This window comes from Triticum urartu, chromosome 2A (assembly GCF_056163025.1).
Source record: "Triticum urartu cultivar PI428250 chromosome 2A, HENAU_Tu73, whole genome shotgun sequence".
Taxonomy (NCBI): domain Eukaryota; kingdom Viridiplantae; phylum Streptophyta; class Magnoliopsida; order Poales; family Poaceae; genus Triticum; species Triticum urartu.
This window is the reverse complement of record NC_141874.1, coordinates 512,064,340-512,083,501: the sequence shown is the minus strand read 5'-3', so window position 1 is coordinate 512,083,501 and position 19,162 is coordinate 512,064,340. Positions and strand designations below refer to the sequence as shown.

Below are 19,162 nucleotides of genomic sequence, written 5' to 3'. Positions count from 1 at the left end.
ATGGTATTATGTCACTTCATGAACTTCTCAGCTATATCCATGTTAAGAAACACGTGGGTGTTGTACTTAAGCTCGACTTCGAGAAAACATATGATAAGGTCAATTGGGAGTTCTTGTTGGAGTGTCATAGACTTCGAGGATTTAATAACACTTGGTGTGATTGTATTAGGCAAATCTTATACAATGGCACGGTGAGCATCAAGCTTAATAACTCTATTGGGCCTTATTTCCAAAGTGCTAAATGGGTTCGCCAAGGAAGCCCCCTCTCGCCCTTTCTCTTTAACCTTGCAACTGATTGCCTAACTAAAATGATAAAAATGCCCAACAAAATGACCTCATTGTTGGCTTAGCTTTTGATCTTATTCCTAAAGATGTGGCAGTCTTGTAGTATGCAGATAACACCATAGTATGTCTTGAACATGACTTAGACAGAGCTGTCAACCACAAGTTGTTGTTATACTTGTTTGAGATGATGTCTGGATTAAAGGTGATTTTCAAAAAAGTGAGATTCTTACCATTGGGGTGATGAAGAGATTGTTAAAGAGTATGCTAAACTCTTTAATTATGAAATAGGTTACTATCAAATACCTTAGGATGCCAGTGATTTTTACCTTCCTTAAAAATTCTGTTTGGGAGTTTCTCGTGGGGAAATATCTCAAACATTTTGATGCTTGGGTGGGCAATGTAGCCTCTATGGGGGCAGACACACTCTTCTGAATTCTGTGCGTTCCCAATTATTCTCATATCATATGTCGATGTGTCTTATGAGCAAGACCTTTATGAAAAGGTTGGATAAACATAGGAGAAAGTTCTTTTCACCAGGTTGTAGATACTACCTTGTTAAATGGAATAGGATCTATAGATCGAAAGAAAAAAGAGGCTTTGGTGCAAAGGACCTTAGAAAACAGAATATCGGCCTCATGATGAAATGGTGGTGGAAATTTGAAACACAAAGGGGATTTGGCAAGATATACTCAAAGCAGGATATCTTTCTAATAAGTCTGTGGCTAAGAGCATCTCCAGCCGCGCCCCCAGGAAGGCCTTCCCAGGCGATTTTTTCGCGCCAGTGCTGAAAAAACGGTTCAGTCGCGCCTCCAGGAGCCCGATTTTCGCGCCGGTGCTGAAAAAACGGTTCAGTCGCGCCCCCAGGAGCCTGATTTTCGCCGGCCTGGGACGAAATCAGCGCCGGCGGACCCAGACCGAACCCGACGCGCTGGGGGGCGCCCGGGGGCGCCGGGGCGAGTGGTTTTGGCACGAAAAGCCGCGGGCCAGCCGCGTCAGCGACACCGCACCCCGTCTTCCCCCAACGCCTCGGTTCCCGCGGGAAATCAATGGCAAGACTGCCGCCGCCGGTCAGCCCTGCCATTGATTCCTCACGGGCGGCGCGTCACGGGACGGCGCGCCGACGCCTCCCCTCCCTCGCACGCGTCCACACGGGCGCGGCGCGGCTATATAAGCCGGTGGCCTCGCTCGCCTGTGGCCACACCAGCCCAGCCCTCGCCGCCGAGCTATACCTCTCCCGAGCGTCGCCGCCGAGCTATACCTCTCCCGAGCGCCGCCGCCGAGCCTTCCCCTCTCCCGAGCGCCGCCGCCCAGCCCCTCCCCTCTTCCTCCCCTCCCCGATGGCCGAGCGTTTCCCCGGAGACGAGGCGGCGGCCAAAGGCTTCAGCCGCCGCACACTCCGCGAACAGGAGTCCTGGCTCCTATTCCAGGCGAACATCCCGGGGCCGCCGGACATGCGCGCCAGGCCGACGGGCTGGAGGCTCAGCAAAGGGGAGTGCCCATTCCCCCGTTGCCCGACGCCATGGCCAAACCCACCTACTTCGCCGAGGAGGTCGACGTCGTGCGCGCCTCCCTCACCGCCGCCCAACTCTCCTCCCCCAGTACGCCGCCGACAACCATGTGGCTTGGGCGGCGTACTTCGAGCGCCGTCAGCAACAGCGGATGGCGTCCACCAACGGCGCGGCGGTGGTCAGCGGCCTGAAGAACAGCGAGGGGCGCCACCTGTGGTGGGGCGTCCCCGGCCGCACACTCGAGGGTGTGCGGACGCACCTCGAGGGCGGCAACGACCCGCCGTTGGCGTATCCCCCGGCGAGGGCGGCCGCCCAGGCGCACCACCGACGCGACGGGCCATGGGTGCCAAGGAGGTTCGGCTCCTCCTCTTCTTCCTCCTCGCGCTCTTCCTCGCACTCCTCCGGCACTCCGGCGCTGCTCGGCGTCAAGGCCGAGCCCGCGGCGGAGTCGCCGCTCGGCCGGCGCACTCGCAGCGCCGGCATCGTCATCAACGAGGGCGGTTGGCGGCCTCCTCGTCGGCTCCTCCTCCGCGCTTCGTCAAGCCAAAGACGGAGCCGGGGCTCGCGCCGGTGAAGGCAGAGCCGGGGCTTGCCGCCGTGAAGACGGAGCACGGCGAGGTCCAGCGCGACGACGACACGACCCTTGAATGGGCACGCCAGGACTCCCTCAAGATGGCGATGGAGCGCCAGTGCGCCGCCCTGCAGCGCTTCGCGGAGCGCCGCCGGGGCCGCGACAAAGGAGGAGTCGTCGTCATCGATGACAGTGACGACGCGCCGCCACCGCCACTAGTCCGCCATGGCGACGCCGGGTCCGGCGGGGGCGCCCGCGTCAAGGAGGAGAAGGCCGACGACGAGGATGGCGGTGACGACGGCGACTACTCGGTGTTCAGCCAATTTCTTTTAGATTAGTTTATTATATATTTGCTATGTAATGAAAATCAGCGAACTTTGTCCAAATATATGCCCAAGTTGGCCGAAATTTGTCGTGTTTAGCCGAACTTCGCCAAACTGTGCCGAAATTTGCTATACTTTTTTTTATTTTTTAAACACGCCTGAGGGCGGCCCTGGGGCCAGCGGCTGGGGACCAACTCACCCCAGGCCCATTTTTTGCACCGGCTCACCCCCAGACGGCGATTTTAGGCGCCCCCTGGGGGGGCCAACGGCTGGAGATGCTCTAATGTGACCCCTAAATTTTCTGGTTCCCCTCGTTGGAAAGCTCTCTTGAAGGTCAAAGAGTTGTATATGGTTGGTGGGAAAATAAAACTTGAGTCTGGCAATATGACTAGAGTTTGGAAAGATCATGTTAAAGGGTTGATCCCATTTAACATACAATTCCCTCAATTATTTGAATCTACACGGATCAAGACTGCACTGTTGATAGGTTTGGTGCAGTTGAGGTATCCTCCTTTTTATACGTCGCATATGTCGAATGCTTACTATGCAATAGCGTGAGATTTGTGACCATATCTCCGAGATATGACTCAAGACTGAAAATAATGTGGTTTTGGGGGGTTTAAGCAAGAGTTCCAATTTCTCGATTAAATCTATGTACAAGTGGCTGGAAAGGCCTCTTAGTGGTTGTAACTTTAAGTGGACCTCGGAAGCCAAAATCCCTCTCAAAATCCAAATCTTTATGTGGCAGTTCGCCCAAGATGCCGTTCTCACTAGACAAGTGATGAAAGGAAGAAATGGCATGGTAATCATGGTTGCTCCTTTTGTAATGAAACTAGCGGTTGTGGCGCCACCGGGAGAGGAAGCTGGGCGGTGCTAGGAGGACCCTTTAGTGTATACACTATGTAATGTTATTGCATCATATTCTAAGTAACATGGTCAGTTAAGTGCAAAGTGTGATGAATAAGTGGAACAAAAGGAAACTAGTACATTGGTGTATGCCAAAAACTAAGTAATATAACATAAACACATTTAGTTGTCTATGTCTATTGCATAAAATGCACATGCACAGAGGACTGGACAGTAGCCCAGTGGGAAGGCCGTTGAGGGCGAATTTTCGTGATCTCACCCTGGTAAGCTTCTTCTATAAAAATACATCTTGGGTGCTAGTGCCCATGGATCTCATTTTGAAAAGAATTAGAGAATGAACATATGCATTTGGCACATGGGAATAAAATGAAATAAAAGACAAAGCACTATAGTGTCCTGAGTTGGAAGTCTCTGAGCACTAAAATGATTTGCAATCATCTGTACGAAGTAGTAACTGAATAAACACAAGAAATTAAAGTAAACGAGCTGTAAAATGTAAGTAATGAGCATTGGATGTAAAGGTAAGGCAGAGTTAGTGACGGTTGGGTGCACTTGAAGTCAGTGGCGGAGACAAGGGGGGGGCGAGCAGGGCCTGGCCCCCCCTAATGATCGAGCGATGCTGTCTAATTAGCAATACGAAAGCATGTAATCCCACGTATATCTATACTTGGCCCCCTATCTCAGCCTTAAGTTTAGAAAAGGGAATAAGGCCCATGTGAAGCCTACTAGCAGTCAGGTTGGGCTATTGGCTCAAGTCTCCTCCTGGGCGTTGCGTTCTCCTGTGATTAGTACGCAGAAAATTATCCGCAGCCGTTCCGTGCCCTAGGCCACCCGGCCGCTTCTGCTCTCCCAGCCTGCTGCTGCTCTCGATCCTATTCTTACGGCGATGGCGCGACGCAACCTTCTTCAGTTGCCAAATCTTCCGGATCCAACCAACGGGAACTAGCCAAGGACACATGGTTTAACACATCACTACATCACACCATCTAGTAATCTCAATTCCTGTCTTGTATCATTGTTCAAATTATACATTAGCTTTTTGTTGTTTACTTGTTTCGGTTGTGTGATTTGTGATGGTACGATCCTATCTTGTATTATCCTTGAAATAATGGTGATCATGATGCGAATTATCTTATATGAGTTCCTATTTGTGATGCAAATTTTTCCTATGTCGAACAGCTAATTGGGAGACTGCAATTCGACAGATACGAAGATAAAAGCGCCACAAAATGCCTCTATGATTAATTATTTTTAAGCCGGATTCTTCAAGTTCTCAACCTACTGAATTGTTAATGATGCTGATGCGCAAGTTACAAATCCCAGTCGAATTGACACTCATAATAAGAATATGCCGGACATGATAAAAGTTGTAGAATAAGAAAACAACATAACCCCAAGTTATCTGCAAGACCTGATAAACATTGTCAAATTGGAGCTACCACCGGACAAGCAAGATGAAGCTCCAATTTCTATATACACCTGAGGGACCATATCAGCGACAAAGTGCCCCTAAACACTCTAACTATTTATTTATCAGTTAAGCGCCGCCATATGGGAGACGAGTTACTTCGATATTGAATGATCTTACATGTTGAAAAAGAGTTAGCAGGTAATTTCTCTTGCAGTGAAATTATTAAACTTTTTCATCTTATTTGACAATTGTAGAGGCGAATTTAAACTCATACAATCGTATGCATGTTTTTTAGTGTGCAACACATCAATATATAGTATGATTATAGTTATTTACTTTTGCTTCAGAAAAAAATGAACTTGACTTGCCCCCCCCCCCCCCCCCCCCCCCCCCCTATACCAAAATCCTGGCTCCGCCCCTGCTTGAAGTAAAATCGGCAAGGCACAATAAGAAAATGAGCAAATGTGTCATACAGTTTCAGATAAGAGATAGCCAACTAAACAGGAAGAAACTCAGAAAGATGGCTACATCCAGCATCAACAGTTGTTGCAGACCAAGAAGATCCAAGGAACCTTTTCATAATGCTCCATGTAATCAAGCTTGGAGTGAGCTGATGAAAGAACAAACAAACTAACCCCTTTACCGAGGAGGGATGACCCGATGTGTCTATTTAAGAACAAAGTTCAGAGAAACAGTTCATTTGGAATGGGCACAATCAGTACTTCAACTTTGATAGTGCCACCACATTATATATACACGTGCCAGAAGGAACCAGCAAAGGCGTCAGTCGCGCTGTCCATCCCTTCTCTACATATGGAGTGACTGATGGCCTACGTGTTAGCTGGCCTCTCTCGAAGATCTTGTAAAGCTTGTCTACAGAAGCAATCTCCATAGGTTCAAACACAGCTCACTATCAGGATGTGTTGATGACGCATCATCTATTACAAAAAAGGGTATCTCACACAGTTCTAGTGGTCGCACTTGAAGTCATGCCATTTTTTTCCTACTCACTGTCAAAAGAAAGTTGGATTGCCTACTCGGTACAATGTCGCATGTATGTGGCTTGGTGATTGTTGGGCAAATTACTTTGGTTTGTATTACCTCCATCCCAAATTACTTGTCTTAGATTTGTCTAGATACCTCCCAATCACGCTGAGAGGACTTAACTCATGCAACAGCAGCATACTTTATATCATCATTTCTCAAGTCTTCTCGTTGTCTTCCTAAAATAAGAAAATTGAATCGAATGTTACAACGTGATCATTTGTTTATAAGAGAAGCGTTGCCATAATTTAGTACAAACCTTAAGCTTTCCTCGATGAGCTTGTAGATGCCTCAGCCTCCTGCTGTGGCGCGTAGCGCGTTCCGGTTCCGGGCTAGGACATGCTCCTCCTGTACTGAATTCACTGGAGTTTCAGTTGACTGGTCTTCAAAGTCTTCATCATACTCCTTATCAAGTATGTCTTCGTAAGCGTTCACCTCAACCCGGTAGCGCAGGATCCCTCCTATCCCACCATAGCCCGTACAGAACTGAGATCCTGTGTGTTGTTTGTGATAAGCTCCAGCGTGCAACCAAACTGCCGATAATCGGCAAACCACTCCAACAGCAAGGTCACCTCAACCACCTCCAGGTCTGCAGATGTTGCCTTATCCTTGAAGTTGCCCTGATCTGCCTCCTGTGCCGTGTTGAAGTGTTGTACCACAGTTTCTCCTGTGACAGAATTCCTTGTTTCTTCATACTTTTATTCATCTCATGGATTCTCGTTAATCTCAAAATCATCTTGTTATGATTGTCTGGTACTGATTTTTTGAAGAATGGAATCACATGGCTTATATAGACCACTCCTTCCCTGCCAGCCCTCTGGGATTTTCAACAAATACCTTGTAGGCGTACATAATCAAAATCTGCACAAGCAAAGACAATAAGTTCTGGGAGCAGGGCACTGGAAAGAGGGGAAAATCAAGAAGTTGTGAGGTTAATCTCCTTACTTGTAAATGATGTAGCCCTCATGTATGAGGAAATGTCGCATGGACGGGAACAAGACGTGCTGGATGATGGTCCACTTGCGTTGAGCCCATGCCGCCTCTGGTTGTGCAAGCAGCTCTTGATCGATGTCGTCTTCATCTGTAACGGAATGTATGTTTAGCCCCAACAACAATTAACTCTGAATGAACATGTAGCTGTAGCATCATATATAATGGATATATCATGATCAAATTTAAAACACCATATGTAATGAACGGGACAGAATAATAAAAGGAAACCTACATCATTTCCTAGAGTTAACATGAACTCTGGAAGGCGATCCATATCAGGGTGTACTGATCAAGCACAACAGGTAATACACAGTATCTTAGTGTTTACACGCAAACAAGCACTATCTTCATTAACAGAGCGATACTACAAGAATCAAACAATCGAGCCGTAACCCAAGAATCAAGAAACAGAAAAAATATGCAGGTGGACAAATAAAAAACTTACCATGGTCTTGTATCAGTCATGTGTGTGTGGAAAATGATTTAAAAAAAGTAAAGGTATCACTAAGACTACAATATGTACCACTAATCAGAAATATACGATGTGACATGTTGAGCACTATTACTCAATCAAGCAATTAGACATGACCGCTAAATCAAAATAATCAAAAGGTAATTACCGTCCTCTTGTATCAGTCACCATATATATGAACGTACTCTTGTAATTACCAAAATGGTTGCCCATAGGTCGACTAAACGTGGGATCAAATGGTTCGTCCAGATCCATCATATCATGACTGTCAGGTATAGAATTTTGATGGATTCTGGCGCGGAAAATCATACAGCTTGGTTACATTTTGTAAAGAGAATTCCATGGGTGTTGAGCCACAATAACATTTCATTTCATATATACAAAATAATGTAGTAAGCCTCACAAAGTAAAATATCATGAAAGCTAGTGATAAAGGAGTTGATATTTAAGGCCACTTTTAACTTGTGAGAGATATCAGGTTGAGAACTTCACACCAATGTTAAGCTAGGGAACCAATAGTAGTGACTTAGTGAGTTCATGCTGTCTCAATACCCAAATATTTAATTAAAAAAATGGAACAACTCTACCAGGGTGCATTGAAAATAATCATATACTTTTGATCTTAAAAATAACCGTATGCTATCAACCATAATACCTGAAACTGCGAAAATAAAATTTGTCTATTACAGAAGACATAGTGCAAATGTATCAAACATATCAGTCCAAATTGTAAGCATCAACAAATTCACTTTTTCGCTGCTCCCCATAGGCTATACGATCTGAATACTGACGAAGTTACATATACAGTAAGAAACGCAGAAACAGGAAAGCTATTTGCAATCTCGATACCTCTCGCCTGATGTCGTCGCCAATGCCTCTGTCATCCCCAGGACGCTCCTTAGGCGTTCTGCTTGCTTCAAGCTCTCAAAACAACACGCACCTCACACCACACAGAGGAAACACGAAATGAAGCGGTCATAAATCAAATGACGACTCCCCTTTCCTCTTCCAATTTCTTGAGTTTCTCACCTGATAAACAACGACGAGATATATGTGGTGAAATAACAGTCAAACAACTAAATGATATCCCAATGTAAATAGCTCAACTCTTAGCAGAAAGTAAGCAGGCAACAAAACAAACTGTATGACCCAAGGCAGCTATGATGTTAAATAAACCTATCTGATTATTCTAGTTGTTATGATGATAAAAAATCACATTTAATTGATTCTATTTGCTGGGACAATAGATGATCCTATTTGATCCCTTGATTATGTACTTGCACATTTCTCTGTAATTTCCTTGCTATCTGCACGCCATCATCCTAGTTGATTAAATACACATTCCTCTGCATCGATTTTAACTAAGAACAAGGAATCCAGCAAGCAACAGCAGGCCAAAACAAGGGAGACAATCAGGTAGAATTGCAAAGTAATGAACCTTGAGGCATCCAGGCCCCCCTGACAGAATCACGACGCTTCTTGCTACCGAAGGCGGTATTGATCCCGATCACCACAAAAAGCCTTTTTCCTTTCCTGCCTTACGCCATCTGCACTCTCAAGCAGAACAATTTCTTGAGATCTGATAGTCTGACGTATTTTCATAACGCAGTGAGCGGTAGTAATGAAAATAAGATGCAAATTCAGTAGGATATTCATGACAGAGGACCTACATGTAAGAGAATACAATAAATAAGATGCCTAAATGGTAGCAATTTTTATTTCGTTGATTTTCTCATATTTATGCTTCTATTCCCAACTTTCAGACCTGCCATGGAAGACTGACAGCAACACCAGCATGTGTTAGTACAGAGAATAGCATAGATGCCAGAAAATTACGTGTGGTTATTGTCAACAACCTTCCTGTTAAGAAGTACATCAACACATTTCCAATAGATTGCATGCCATACCTCCTCCTTTGTTCTACGGAGAAGCGGGAAATCAAATTACAATATCTAAACAGACAAATGCATGAAAGGTAAGACAAGTTTACAAGAAACAAATGGCACTGCATGCCTTGATAGTCAAGGTACAGTTACAGAATAAAGGACTGCACAACCAACAGTCAAGCAAACTTGGGCTACCCAGGAAGTAAGGCTTGGCCGGATCCCCAATGTTCATGGTGACATAATAATGCCTGCAGAAACAACACAGAAATTTGTGAACAAGCAAATCCTGAAAGAACCGTGAAAAAACAGAGGATGCAAACTGAAAAATAGTTCAGTTGATCCCTGTTAACTCACACAACACACCATGTAATAGTAAAATTAAAGGATGACAAATGTGAATTTCCGATGCATGTACAAGCTAATCGTATGTACGACAACCTTGATTGATAAACAAAGCCATCTGCTGTCTTGTCTTACCCATGACCTTTCTTGTCGTATTTCTGAAACTTATGGTTTTTATTTGTAGGGAAACCTTTCTGCCAAGTTATACATGACTATCAAAGATCAGTGAACTGAATTCAAAATTTACAATTTGTAGAGAACAAAAAATGATAGGAATAACACAAGACACAAAATGATACTACAAACAGGGGATACGCAAATGTCAATCATCTGAACATAAGCTCTAAGTAAATAAAGGAACATTAATTCCTGTTTTGCCACCAGCTCCTTAGACCAATACTCAGTTTTATGTGAGTACAATTTTTTAACACGTGAGGATCCTTTCACCAAAATGTTGACTACATAAATAAAATCAAACAAGAGCAGTGAGTTTACCATGATGGCATCAGTAGTGCACACTCGATGTTCTCGTTTTGTTTAAATTTTGAGTGTTGGCGAACTGGAGTTGAGCATGCTTGGATGTTGCTGAACTTTCATCAAACACCTTCTAGGTATAAACAAAAAAGAATTTGCACAAATAAATAGAGGAGCTGAAGAGAGAAGGTAGGAGGCAAGGGGGAGGGAGATTAGACTGTACGACGGGCAGGGGCATAGCCAAGTGCGGCACCTCAATTATAAACATCTAATCAAGGTAGTATGGTACTACTAAACCATCTGTACTACAGAGCGCTTATCATCATACATTCCATCTGGTTAACTTCCTCATACTCGAGATATAGAAAATGCTTTAACATCATCAGAGTGTCTCCATTTAACTTTTTTTAGGACAATGTGTATCGGTGCAGACCCAGTTCACAAAATCAGAATACAAAATTTATCATAACAACAAAAGCAAATACACAAGTATCAGTTCTCCAAAAAATGGTGGCATCGAAGATCCAAACGCAAGTGAGTAGCAACTATTAGCAAAAGCAGCAACAATTTTATATCTGTTTTCATAATTAATCTTCAATGGGAAGCAATACAATAGGATATCATGCAGTGCAGCAACCATGTACATAGTTGTTCTTATAAGTGAATTAACACATCAGAAAACCCTTCAAACAAGAGATTAATTTTAAGGCAGATATCCAATGAAATCATCAATGTATGACCCTCCAGTTCATGAGTGTTTTTCCTGATTGAATATTGAATGGAACACCAATGAGAAAGCAGAGCTATTACCTGTACTTATGTCCCAAAAGTTGTGATCTAGTAATGGAATTATCTTCCAATAACTCCAGTGCACACTCCAAATAACCAAATTCTTCCTCCACTGTGCAACTATCCATGAACAAACACACTTCTTAATGATGAGCAACCCTACTCATGGTCCTACAAATCAAAATGAAATATCGACTTAAGAAGGGGAAAAGTACGCCAATAACTTTCAGATATAGGCATAGGCATAGCTGGACCAACCAAGATGCAAGATTTACTTATATATAAATCCAATTATAAAATCAAAATGTTTCTCGGCAATCTTTCCAGGAGCAAGGTTGCCAGCTGAGTTCATTTCAGCAAGAAAAATTAGCCCTCTTCCTTTTGGTAAACCATTCAATACCATAACACATAAGTACTAACACTATTTTGATACATGAAAGAATTTCAATCCAATAAATTAAACTAATCTCCATCAGTGCTAACTGATGCCAATAAATTAATAATCACTATTTTCTACTTCCAGAAACCCCCAAACATGGAACACGAGCATCAAATTCGCACCCAGATTACCCAAAAAGAATTGGCCACCCTAATTAACCTAATACACCAAATCAATCAGGTTTACTCCCAAGAATCAGGGCAAAAATGGAGGTAAGGATGAACAAGGAGATGTGTGGCAGGAGGCACATACATGGTGGAGAGACAGTGGATGAAGATGCGGACGCTCTCGGCGAAGACAGCCATGGCGTCCTTGTCCACACCGCCACCCCTCTTTGACGGTGTCGGCTACGGCGACCCGGGTAGGGACCATGTGTTCCTGTTGCTCGGGGCCGGGGACCACGCTGGCGTGGGCAACGGGTGCGCGCGCTCGCGTTGGAGATCGCCCTAGCCCACCTGGTGCGGTGCAGCTCGCCTGGCCTGCCGTCGTGCGGTGCGGCTGCGACCCGGGGCGGTTGGAGAGGCGGAGCAGTAGCAGAGGAGATGAGAGGGAGGCGGACACCGCTGAAGAAGCTCGCCTCCGCGCCCGCACGCCTCGGATCCGGTGAGGGGGAGGGAAGGAGGTCGCTGATGAGGAGAAGGTAATGGGGGAGAGAAGGGGGTGGGGTGGCAACCATGGAGGAGGTCGCCGGTGGTGGTGGTGGCGGCGGCAGACGAGTGAGGGAGAGGGATGTGCGGATGGGGAATGAGGGCAGGGCAAGCGAACACATTTTCTTTCTTTCTTCTAAACAATGGAAACGACGGGCCAATCCTTTGTACCCACATGGATGCAGCGACGAAGCGCCCCTTCTGCACACGTTAATGTTTTCCGATTGAGACTGCCACCCACCTATTTTTTACTTGTATAGTGGACCGAGTGGTTTGGAGATCTGCTGTGGTGGTGCTAGGGACTGACTATGCCCCAATAACTACTAGAAATACAATGTATGGTGTCATAAGTTTCTTCCTAATGGGGCAAAGTTTCATATGGTTGGTCTTGCTGCTCTGACTTGGGCCATTTGGCTAGCTCACAACAGGGCTACATTTGAAAAGAAAATGATCAAATCTTCTTTTGAGATTGTGTTCTCTGTATGCTTTTTTCTCCTGTACTTGGCAGGTCTTCAACTGAAGGGGGATGCGAAGAAGCTACGATCCGGCGCTGAGATGATCAGGTTGGGCACCATGAATTTGATGAGGCTTTGTGAAGCTTCCAGGCTGCCGATCGAGGGATTAGACGGCCCATCCTTCTGTTGATGCGTTGATCAAAAGGAGAGTGAAAAGTTTGGGATTCAAATATGCTGCTGATTTGTCAAGCACTAGGTCTTTTGCTATTGTTTATCGTATTTGGTCTCCTGTACTTGATGGTCTCTTTCTGTCCCCACTTTGCTGGGAATGTTGCATCGACCCTTGGGCTTGTAATAGGGCTTGCTATTTTGGTGCTGCCAGGTTTTTGCCCCATAGCATTCGTTTCAATGGCGAGCAATGTGGTGGGTTTCCTGGTAGTGTGTTGGACTCGCTACCTCTCTTTCCACTCCTCCTAGATGTTTCCTGAAAAGATGTATTTATGTTCTATGTAATAGAAAGGTGGTCATCCTAGTTCAAAAAAAATATCACCGTTCAATTCGTCTTTGCCCGTGAGGTATGGCACTCCACTCTCTCCCGAGGCGGCCTTGCCAATTTCACCCTGAGCCCGGATTCCACCCTTGTTTATTGGTGGTCGCGCCTCGCACGCTTGTGCCACCGCGGACACAGAAAGGCTTTGACTCTATCGTGCTACTCACCGTGTGGTTGTTGTGGAAGGAGAGAAACACCCGCGTCTTCGAGCGCTCTGTCGTAGTCGGTCGGACCCCTGTCGACAAGCCACCACTGTGGCAGAGCTGTGGATGTTCTCTGAGGCATCAGAGTTGACTCATATCTTGCGATAGTTAGAGCATCTACAACCGGGCACCCCAAACCCGCCTCAAACGCGAACATCCCGGTCAGTGGCTGGTGAAAAAACCCGACCAAGACGGGCGCCTCAAACAGGTCTCAAATGGCCGGACTGACCAGCACCCCTTATATCCAGCTCAAATATGGGGCAGATATGGGGACGCCTGGGCGCGTCCACCACATCGAGCAGACGGCCGAGTCCCACACGGAATCGCCCGAAAAAACAACAGTTCAACGGGCGTCTCCTCCGGTGGGGTGTAAATGATGCGTGGCGCCGCTCCGGATCGCCGACGTCCCCAGCCCTATCCACATCCTCTTCCTCCCTCTCCTAGCCGCTAGCCCGAGCACATTTCTTTCCGTCTCCACCTCCCTCTTCCTTCGCCGCCTGATATGGCCCTACAGAAGAAGACCACCTACGATAGGCTAACTCTGGAGTGCCACTTCCAGATCGAGGAGGAGATCCGGGCAAGGCGTGCCGCCCGGATCGCTGCCGGCCTCCGAACTCGCCGGAGCCGGAGAAGAAGGGGCAGTAGCAGTCGGAACCCATGGAGGGGCGGATCTGGAGGAGTTGGACGCCATGGAGCCGGAGGAGCCGACGCCGTTTGCGGGCTTCACCATGGAGGAGGCCATGGCGGAGTTCGTCGTCGCCCAATCGGTGGAGCAGACAACCATCTTGGAGTCCATCTAGGATGAGGCGTATGTGGAGTCCAACCGACACTTCCTCCAACAAGAATAGGCGGAGACCGACACATTCTTCAACAAGGTGGAAGCAGAGATGGAGGAGGCCTAGGCGGAGGCAGAGGAGGAGCCGGAGTTGCGTCTGCGCCCCATGTACCTGGAGTCTGGAACAAAGATAGTGGACATCTCTGACCACAACGAGTAGCGTTACCGAGGATTAGTTGATCTATGTACTACGTAGGTGTTTTCTTTGCATGGTTTGCCCGGGCTGACCGGCACCCCTCATATCCAGCCCAAATTTAGGACATATATGAGGCGCCTGGGCGCACCGCCACGTCAGTCCCAACCCACCCTAGCCCACCCGATCCCACATATATCCTCCCCTTTCGCTCGCCGGATTAAACCCTAGCCACTTCACTCCACTCCCCTTCACTTCCCTTCACTTCCCTCCGCCACCCAAACTCCCATCTGGCGATGTTCGGCCTTCTTCGACATGGTGAGCAGCGGATGGCAACGCCTACAGCTGCACCGTCGACCGGAAGGGGAAAGGGCCAGCTAGGAAGTGGTGAAGATCCGCCTTCTACCTTTAATTTCAAGTTTTTAGATGTAGTTTAAACTTGCCCGTTCTATTATGTGCATTATGTGAACATTGACGATCTTTTGAAGATCCTATTGTGATCTTTTGGTGAACGTATTGTGCATTTGTATGTCCGCTCATGATCTATGTTGTTTTTATCGACGTTGCATGGTTGAGTATGGATATAGGAAATCGGAGGAGTGACCGGTTAGTGTCCGCAGACGTGACCGCAGGCGTTTGAGAGGCCAAATTAGCATCTAGAGCCGGACATGGCTAATCCAGCCCCTCAAACGCCCGCGGACGCACTCTACAACATCTAGAGCTGGACATGGCTAATCCGGCCCCACAAACGCTCGCGGACGCGCCCGAGCGCGTCCGCGGGCACTGACCGGGCACCCCTCATATTTGTCACTCTGCATCTGCGTATCTCATATCCGGCGCCTTATATCTATACTATAGATGCAAACGTTGATCTACCCTTACGTGATCAAACGACGGACAACAAAAATCGGCTGCAAAGGAACACAAGATCGACTGCAAATGGACATTAACATACTTCACCACATCCAAAAGGAACACAAGATCGGCTCCGTCCCGCAGCGGTGGCGCACGGACTGCTCCACCGCGCCCTTCTCCCGTGCACGCTGCCTATCACGGCGCGCGCCTCCGACTCCGGAGTGCGCATGCGGGCCGGTGGCGCGGGCACAAGCACCCAGCGTTGGCCACGTGGAGGAGCGGGCGGCGGGGAAGGAGACAACGTGGGGCCGGTGAAAATTGTGCCGTCCTTGCGTCGCTGCGTGCGGGCCGGGAGGGTCCAGTTTTGGCGTCCGCGCTGCACCGGCGTGGGAGCTGCGGCGACGCTCCAGATCTGGAGTTGCCACCGGTCTCCACCTTAGACCGCTCCAGCGTAATTCGAAGGGCCATCTCCTCCTCGTAGTCGAGCTCCGAGCCGGAGTCTGCGGGAGCTGCTCATCGTGATGGATGGGATCGCAACCGGAGAGGGAGAGGAGTGGATATAGCGAGAGAGGGGAGAGAGTGAGCTAGGGTTTGAGCTCGTAGCCCGGGTTGGGGGTTTTTGTGGGGTCGGTGGTGGGTCGGGCCTATCAGGCGGACGCGCCCGGACGTGCCTGAGGCGTTCCATATTTGCCCTATATTTGGACTGAATATGAAGGGTGCCGATCAGTTCAAGCGTTTCTCCACAGTTTGAGAGGTCCGATTGGGTCGATTTTTTTCTCGGTCAGTGACCGGCGCGGTGTTTGAGACGTGTATGAAAGGTCCGGCGGTTGCTGTTTGTTTTTGTCCGGGCGCTGTCCTGTCTTGTACGTCGTCCATGCGAGCCCGGGCATGATGATCTCTCATAGTATATCGACACGCAAGCCTTTTGCGGGTTCGCAAAAAGAACTGAAAGAAATTCATAGACTGTTCAGAGTAAGACTTGGTAGTACCACATATATGTGCTCAGTGCTGACACGTAGATGAAGGACTCGAGTGTCACGTTCTCTTCTCCCAACCACGTCGCTCTCAGTGCTGACACGTAGATGAAGGACTCGTAGACTTGTCAGACGCTCTTCACCGTTTCCTTGAGGACTGTACGGGATTTCTTCCCCTCGGCACAGCTTCAGATTTCTTCACCGTTCCAGTCGACTTGCGAGCTTAAAATTTCCCCTTTTAGCTAGCAGGGCGGAGGAATCTGACATATATATCGGCGATCGATCGATCGAACGTCCTAATGGCGGAGATCGTAGCTTCCGCGGTCGTCAGCGAGACGCTGAGCAGGGTCTCCTCCTTCCTCATCGACAAGTACCGCGACCGGAGATCAACCGAGAGAGACGACGACACGGAGAGGCTGGAGATGGCGCACATCAGGATGGAGGCCGCGCTGGAGGCGTCCGGCAAGTGGCCACCGGCCACGGACGTCCCGCTCCTACGCTGGCGGAACAAGCTGAAGCGCGCCGCCGACGAGTGCGACGCCGTCCTCCGCCGATGCAAGCGCGGCACCGTTGAAGACCAAGGGACAAGGCAGTGCCCCTCCTTCCCAGCACGGATCGCTCACGCCACGAGATCCTTCTTCTCCTCGACCTCGTCCTCCCCCTCTGGCCACAACGACGGCGAGCCGTCGATTGACTGCTCGGAAGCCGTCGTCCGGAGGTACGAGAGGTTCGCGGACGGCGCCAGCGAGTTCCTGAGGTTCTTGGAGCACGGCAGCGTGCGCCGCCAGATGTTGATCCTCGATCCCCTCGCGGGGCACCTCCTCGCGGGCAGAGCTTTCCAGTACGAGGTCTCTCAGGGAAGCCGGCGCTACTACTTAGCGGGGCGGCCGATGAGTTCTCTAGAGCGAGGATTAGAGGGCGGGGTGCTGCTCCGGTGCCGTGACCACGAGGCGCCGGAGCACAACTTCGTGCTCGGAATTCTGATGCGCCTCACGGAAAGCACGGACGTGGCCGCGGTCGTGGCCGAGTGCTTGGGGTCGCGGTTGCTCGCCCCTCACCTGAAGCCCGTCGCCGATGCCGCCACGCAAGAGCTCGACCGGGTGCACACCCGGGGCATGTATTGCTACCCGTTTCTTGCTTCTACTGATCCGGTGTATTGGAACATTCACTTGTCAGAGACTCGACGGGCTCGCCCAGAGCCACTGTGCTGCAAAGGAGGACACGACCACAAAAACTCCATGACGAGATTGCCAGGCGCATTTCCAGAGCCGGTGATCAAATTGTTCGTGCAGCGCCATGTCTCGGCAAGGGAGAGGAGGCAGAGCAGGAGGAGGAAGAAGGAGAAGATATCTCTGTCGGCTGTTGTTGGTAATGGCCTGCAGCTTACAACCGTCTTCGCGCCACACGCGTCCACGGAGGAGCTGCCTTCCGGAGTCGAGAGCATCGCGGTCGAGGTGGTCGACGGGAGCCGGGATGAGCAGGTCTTGCATGAAAACGTTGGGTTGCATCAGCTGGAAGAGTTGCTGCTGCCGGGCGCGACTAGGCGTCTCTGCCACGGGGCTGCAGCCGCACAATTATCGCAGCCGGCGCGTGAGGTGTTCTGGAGGTCTGGACATGGCGTGGCCTACCTTTGCGTCGAGAAGTCCGGCACCGACATGGCGATGTGCAGGCAAACCCAGTGGCAGTTTTGAAGATGGCTTTCTTGAACAACAGCATTAAGACTTGATATTGTACTCCTTTGCATTCACCGAATGTTGTGGAAAATAGCTTGAACAACCGCCATTCAGTTTATTGGAATGGTATAAGAGCATCTTCAGCCGTTCGGTCCCCCAGGGCGCCTAAAAGAAGCAGTCTGGGGGCGAACTGGCGCTAGATTGGCCCTTGGGGCGACCTAGCTCGCCGTCACGCCCCCAAGCGTCGGCCTCAGGACGCGGCAATTTCGAATTTGGTCGTTCCCGCTCAAAAGACGTCACAAGTCCGGTGATCACAGGACAAAGTTCGGTGACCAGATAAATAGTCCGACATATAAAAAAAGATCGTCACAAGTCTGGACGCGTGCGCAACGCATCACTCGGCGGGGGCGGCCTCCAGCGTCGTCATAGTCGGCGTGCGGGGCTAGGCGGTGTCGGAGCTGCTTCTGTGCTGGGCGGCGTCGGCGCGGCTTCGGTACCGCTGGGCGTCGTGGAGGCATCAACACTCGGGCTTGGCGGCGGCGGCATGGGCGCGGGAGTTGGCAGCGCCGTCGTCGTCAGCTGGTTCAGAATGAGGCCGCGCTCCGCCATGTACCACGCCTTGAGCTGCTGCGATGATGTCGTCCATGTCGGTGTCGGTCTCGTTGGTGTCGTCGGAGGTGCGACGTGGAAGCTTGTGAGAAGCGCAGGGCGCCACGACAGAGAGGGGGCGTCGGGGAGGACGTGTAAGCCGGCGGCGAGTAGTTGTACGGAGGGTACTGCACGCCGGCGAAAGCGGGCGAGGGCGTGCGCTAGGCCGGGTGTCCATGAGGAAGGTGACGTTGGGGGTGAACCCACCGTGCGCGTCCCCGTCGGAGTAGCTCGGCGACGGCATGCATCCCCATGGTTGCGGCGACGACGAGAAGCCGACCGGAGTGCCGACGCTTTGCCGGCTCCAGGGCGCGTACTGGGCGTGGCCGCCGGGTGGATTCATCATCCCCACGCGAGCCGCCTCGGCCTCGGCTTGATCCGCCGCGGCTGTAGCCGCACGCGCCGCGTTGTCCCGAGCCTTCTTGGCGATGGCCCTGTTTCGCCGGTCGGCGGTGACAGCCTCCCGGCGCTGAACTTTCACCCTAAGTCGGCGTTTGGCATGTCCAGTGGCTTGGACGGCGGCGCCCTCGGCTTCCTCTGCTTTGGTTGGGCAACGGTTGCGGTCGCAGTTGTCGTGGCACGGGGGATCACGTTCTTCTTCGGCGGCATGGCGGCCGGCTGGGAGGCGAGCGGGAGGGAAGTTGGCGGGAGGAATGGAGAGAATGAGAGGGAAGTGGCAGGGAGGGGGGGAGGGGGGGGAACGGAAAGAAACGACGGAAAGAGGCTCAACTCGCCGACAGAGCGGCCCCGCGCCTCTTTTCGCTTGTACCGGCGCCCTCAGACGC

At 49.8% G+C, this 19,162-nt stretch overlaps 1 protein-coding gene and 1 long non-coding RNA gene across 22 annotated transcripts; one reads left to right on the top strand and one right to left on the bottom strand.

Moving 5' to 3' along the window:
* Positions 1–5,447: 5,447 nt before the first annotated feature.
* LOC125538328 (uncharacterized) lies at positions 5,448–12,222 on the bottom strand. 21 transcript variants are annotated; one of them, XR_007296299.2, is made up of 10 exons: positions 11,657–12,201; positions 10,987–11,136; positions 10,198–10,309; positions 9,331–9,608; positions 9,145–9,252; positions 8,913–9,021; positions 8,324–8,503; positions 6,955–7,090; positions 6,269–6,870; positions 5,448–6,188 (listed from the first exon to the last, which is right to left on the bottom strand). It is a non-coding gene; the product is annotated as an uncharacterized LOC125538328 (long non-coding RNA). The 21 variants fall into 21 exon arrangements; XR_015616815.1 differs by lacking the exons at positions 9,145–9,252; positions 10,198–10,309 and adding an exon at positions 9,799–9,896 and having other exon boundaries at positions 9,488–9,608; positions 10,987–11,085; positions 11,657–12,222; XR_015616817.1 differs by lacking the exons at positions 9,145–9,252; positions 10,198–10,309 and adding an exon at positions 9,838–9,896 and having other exon boundaries at positions 9,488–9,608; positions 10,987–11,085; positions 11,657–12,221.
* Positions 12,223–16,118: 3,896 nt separating this feature from the next.
* On the top strand, positions 16,119–17,836 carry LOC147985676 (uncharacterized). The gene has a single exon (XM_087544191.1). The coding sequence runs from the start codon at positions 16,356–16,358 to the stop codon at positions 17,745–17,747; it is 1,392 nt and encodes a 463-aa protein (XP_087400317.1). The 5' UTR covers positions 16,119–16,355; the 3' UTR covers positions 17,748–17,836.
* Positions 17,837–19,162: the final 1,326 nt, after the last annotated feature.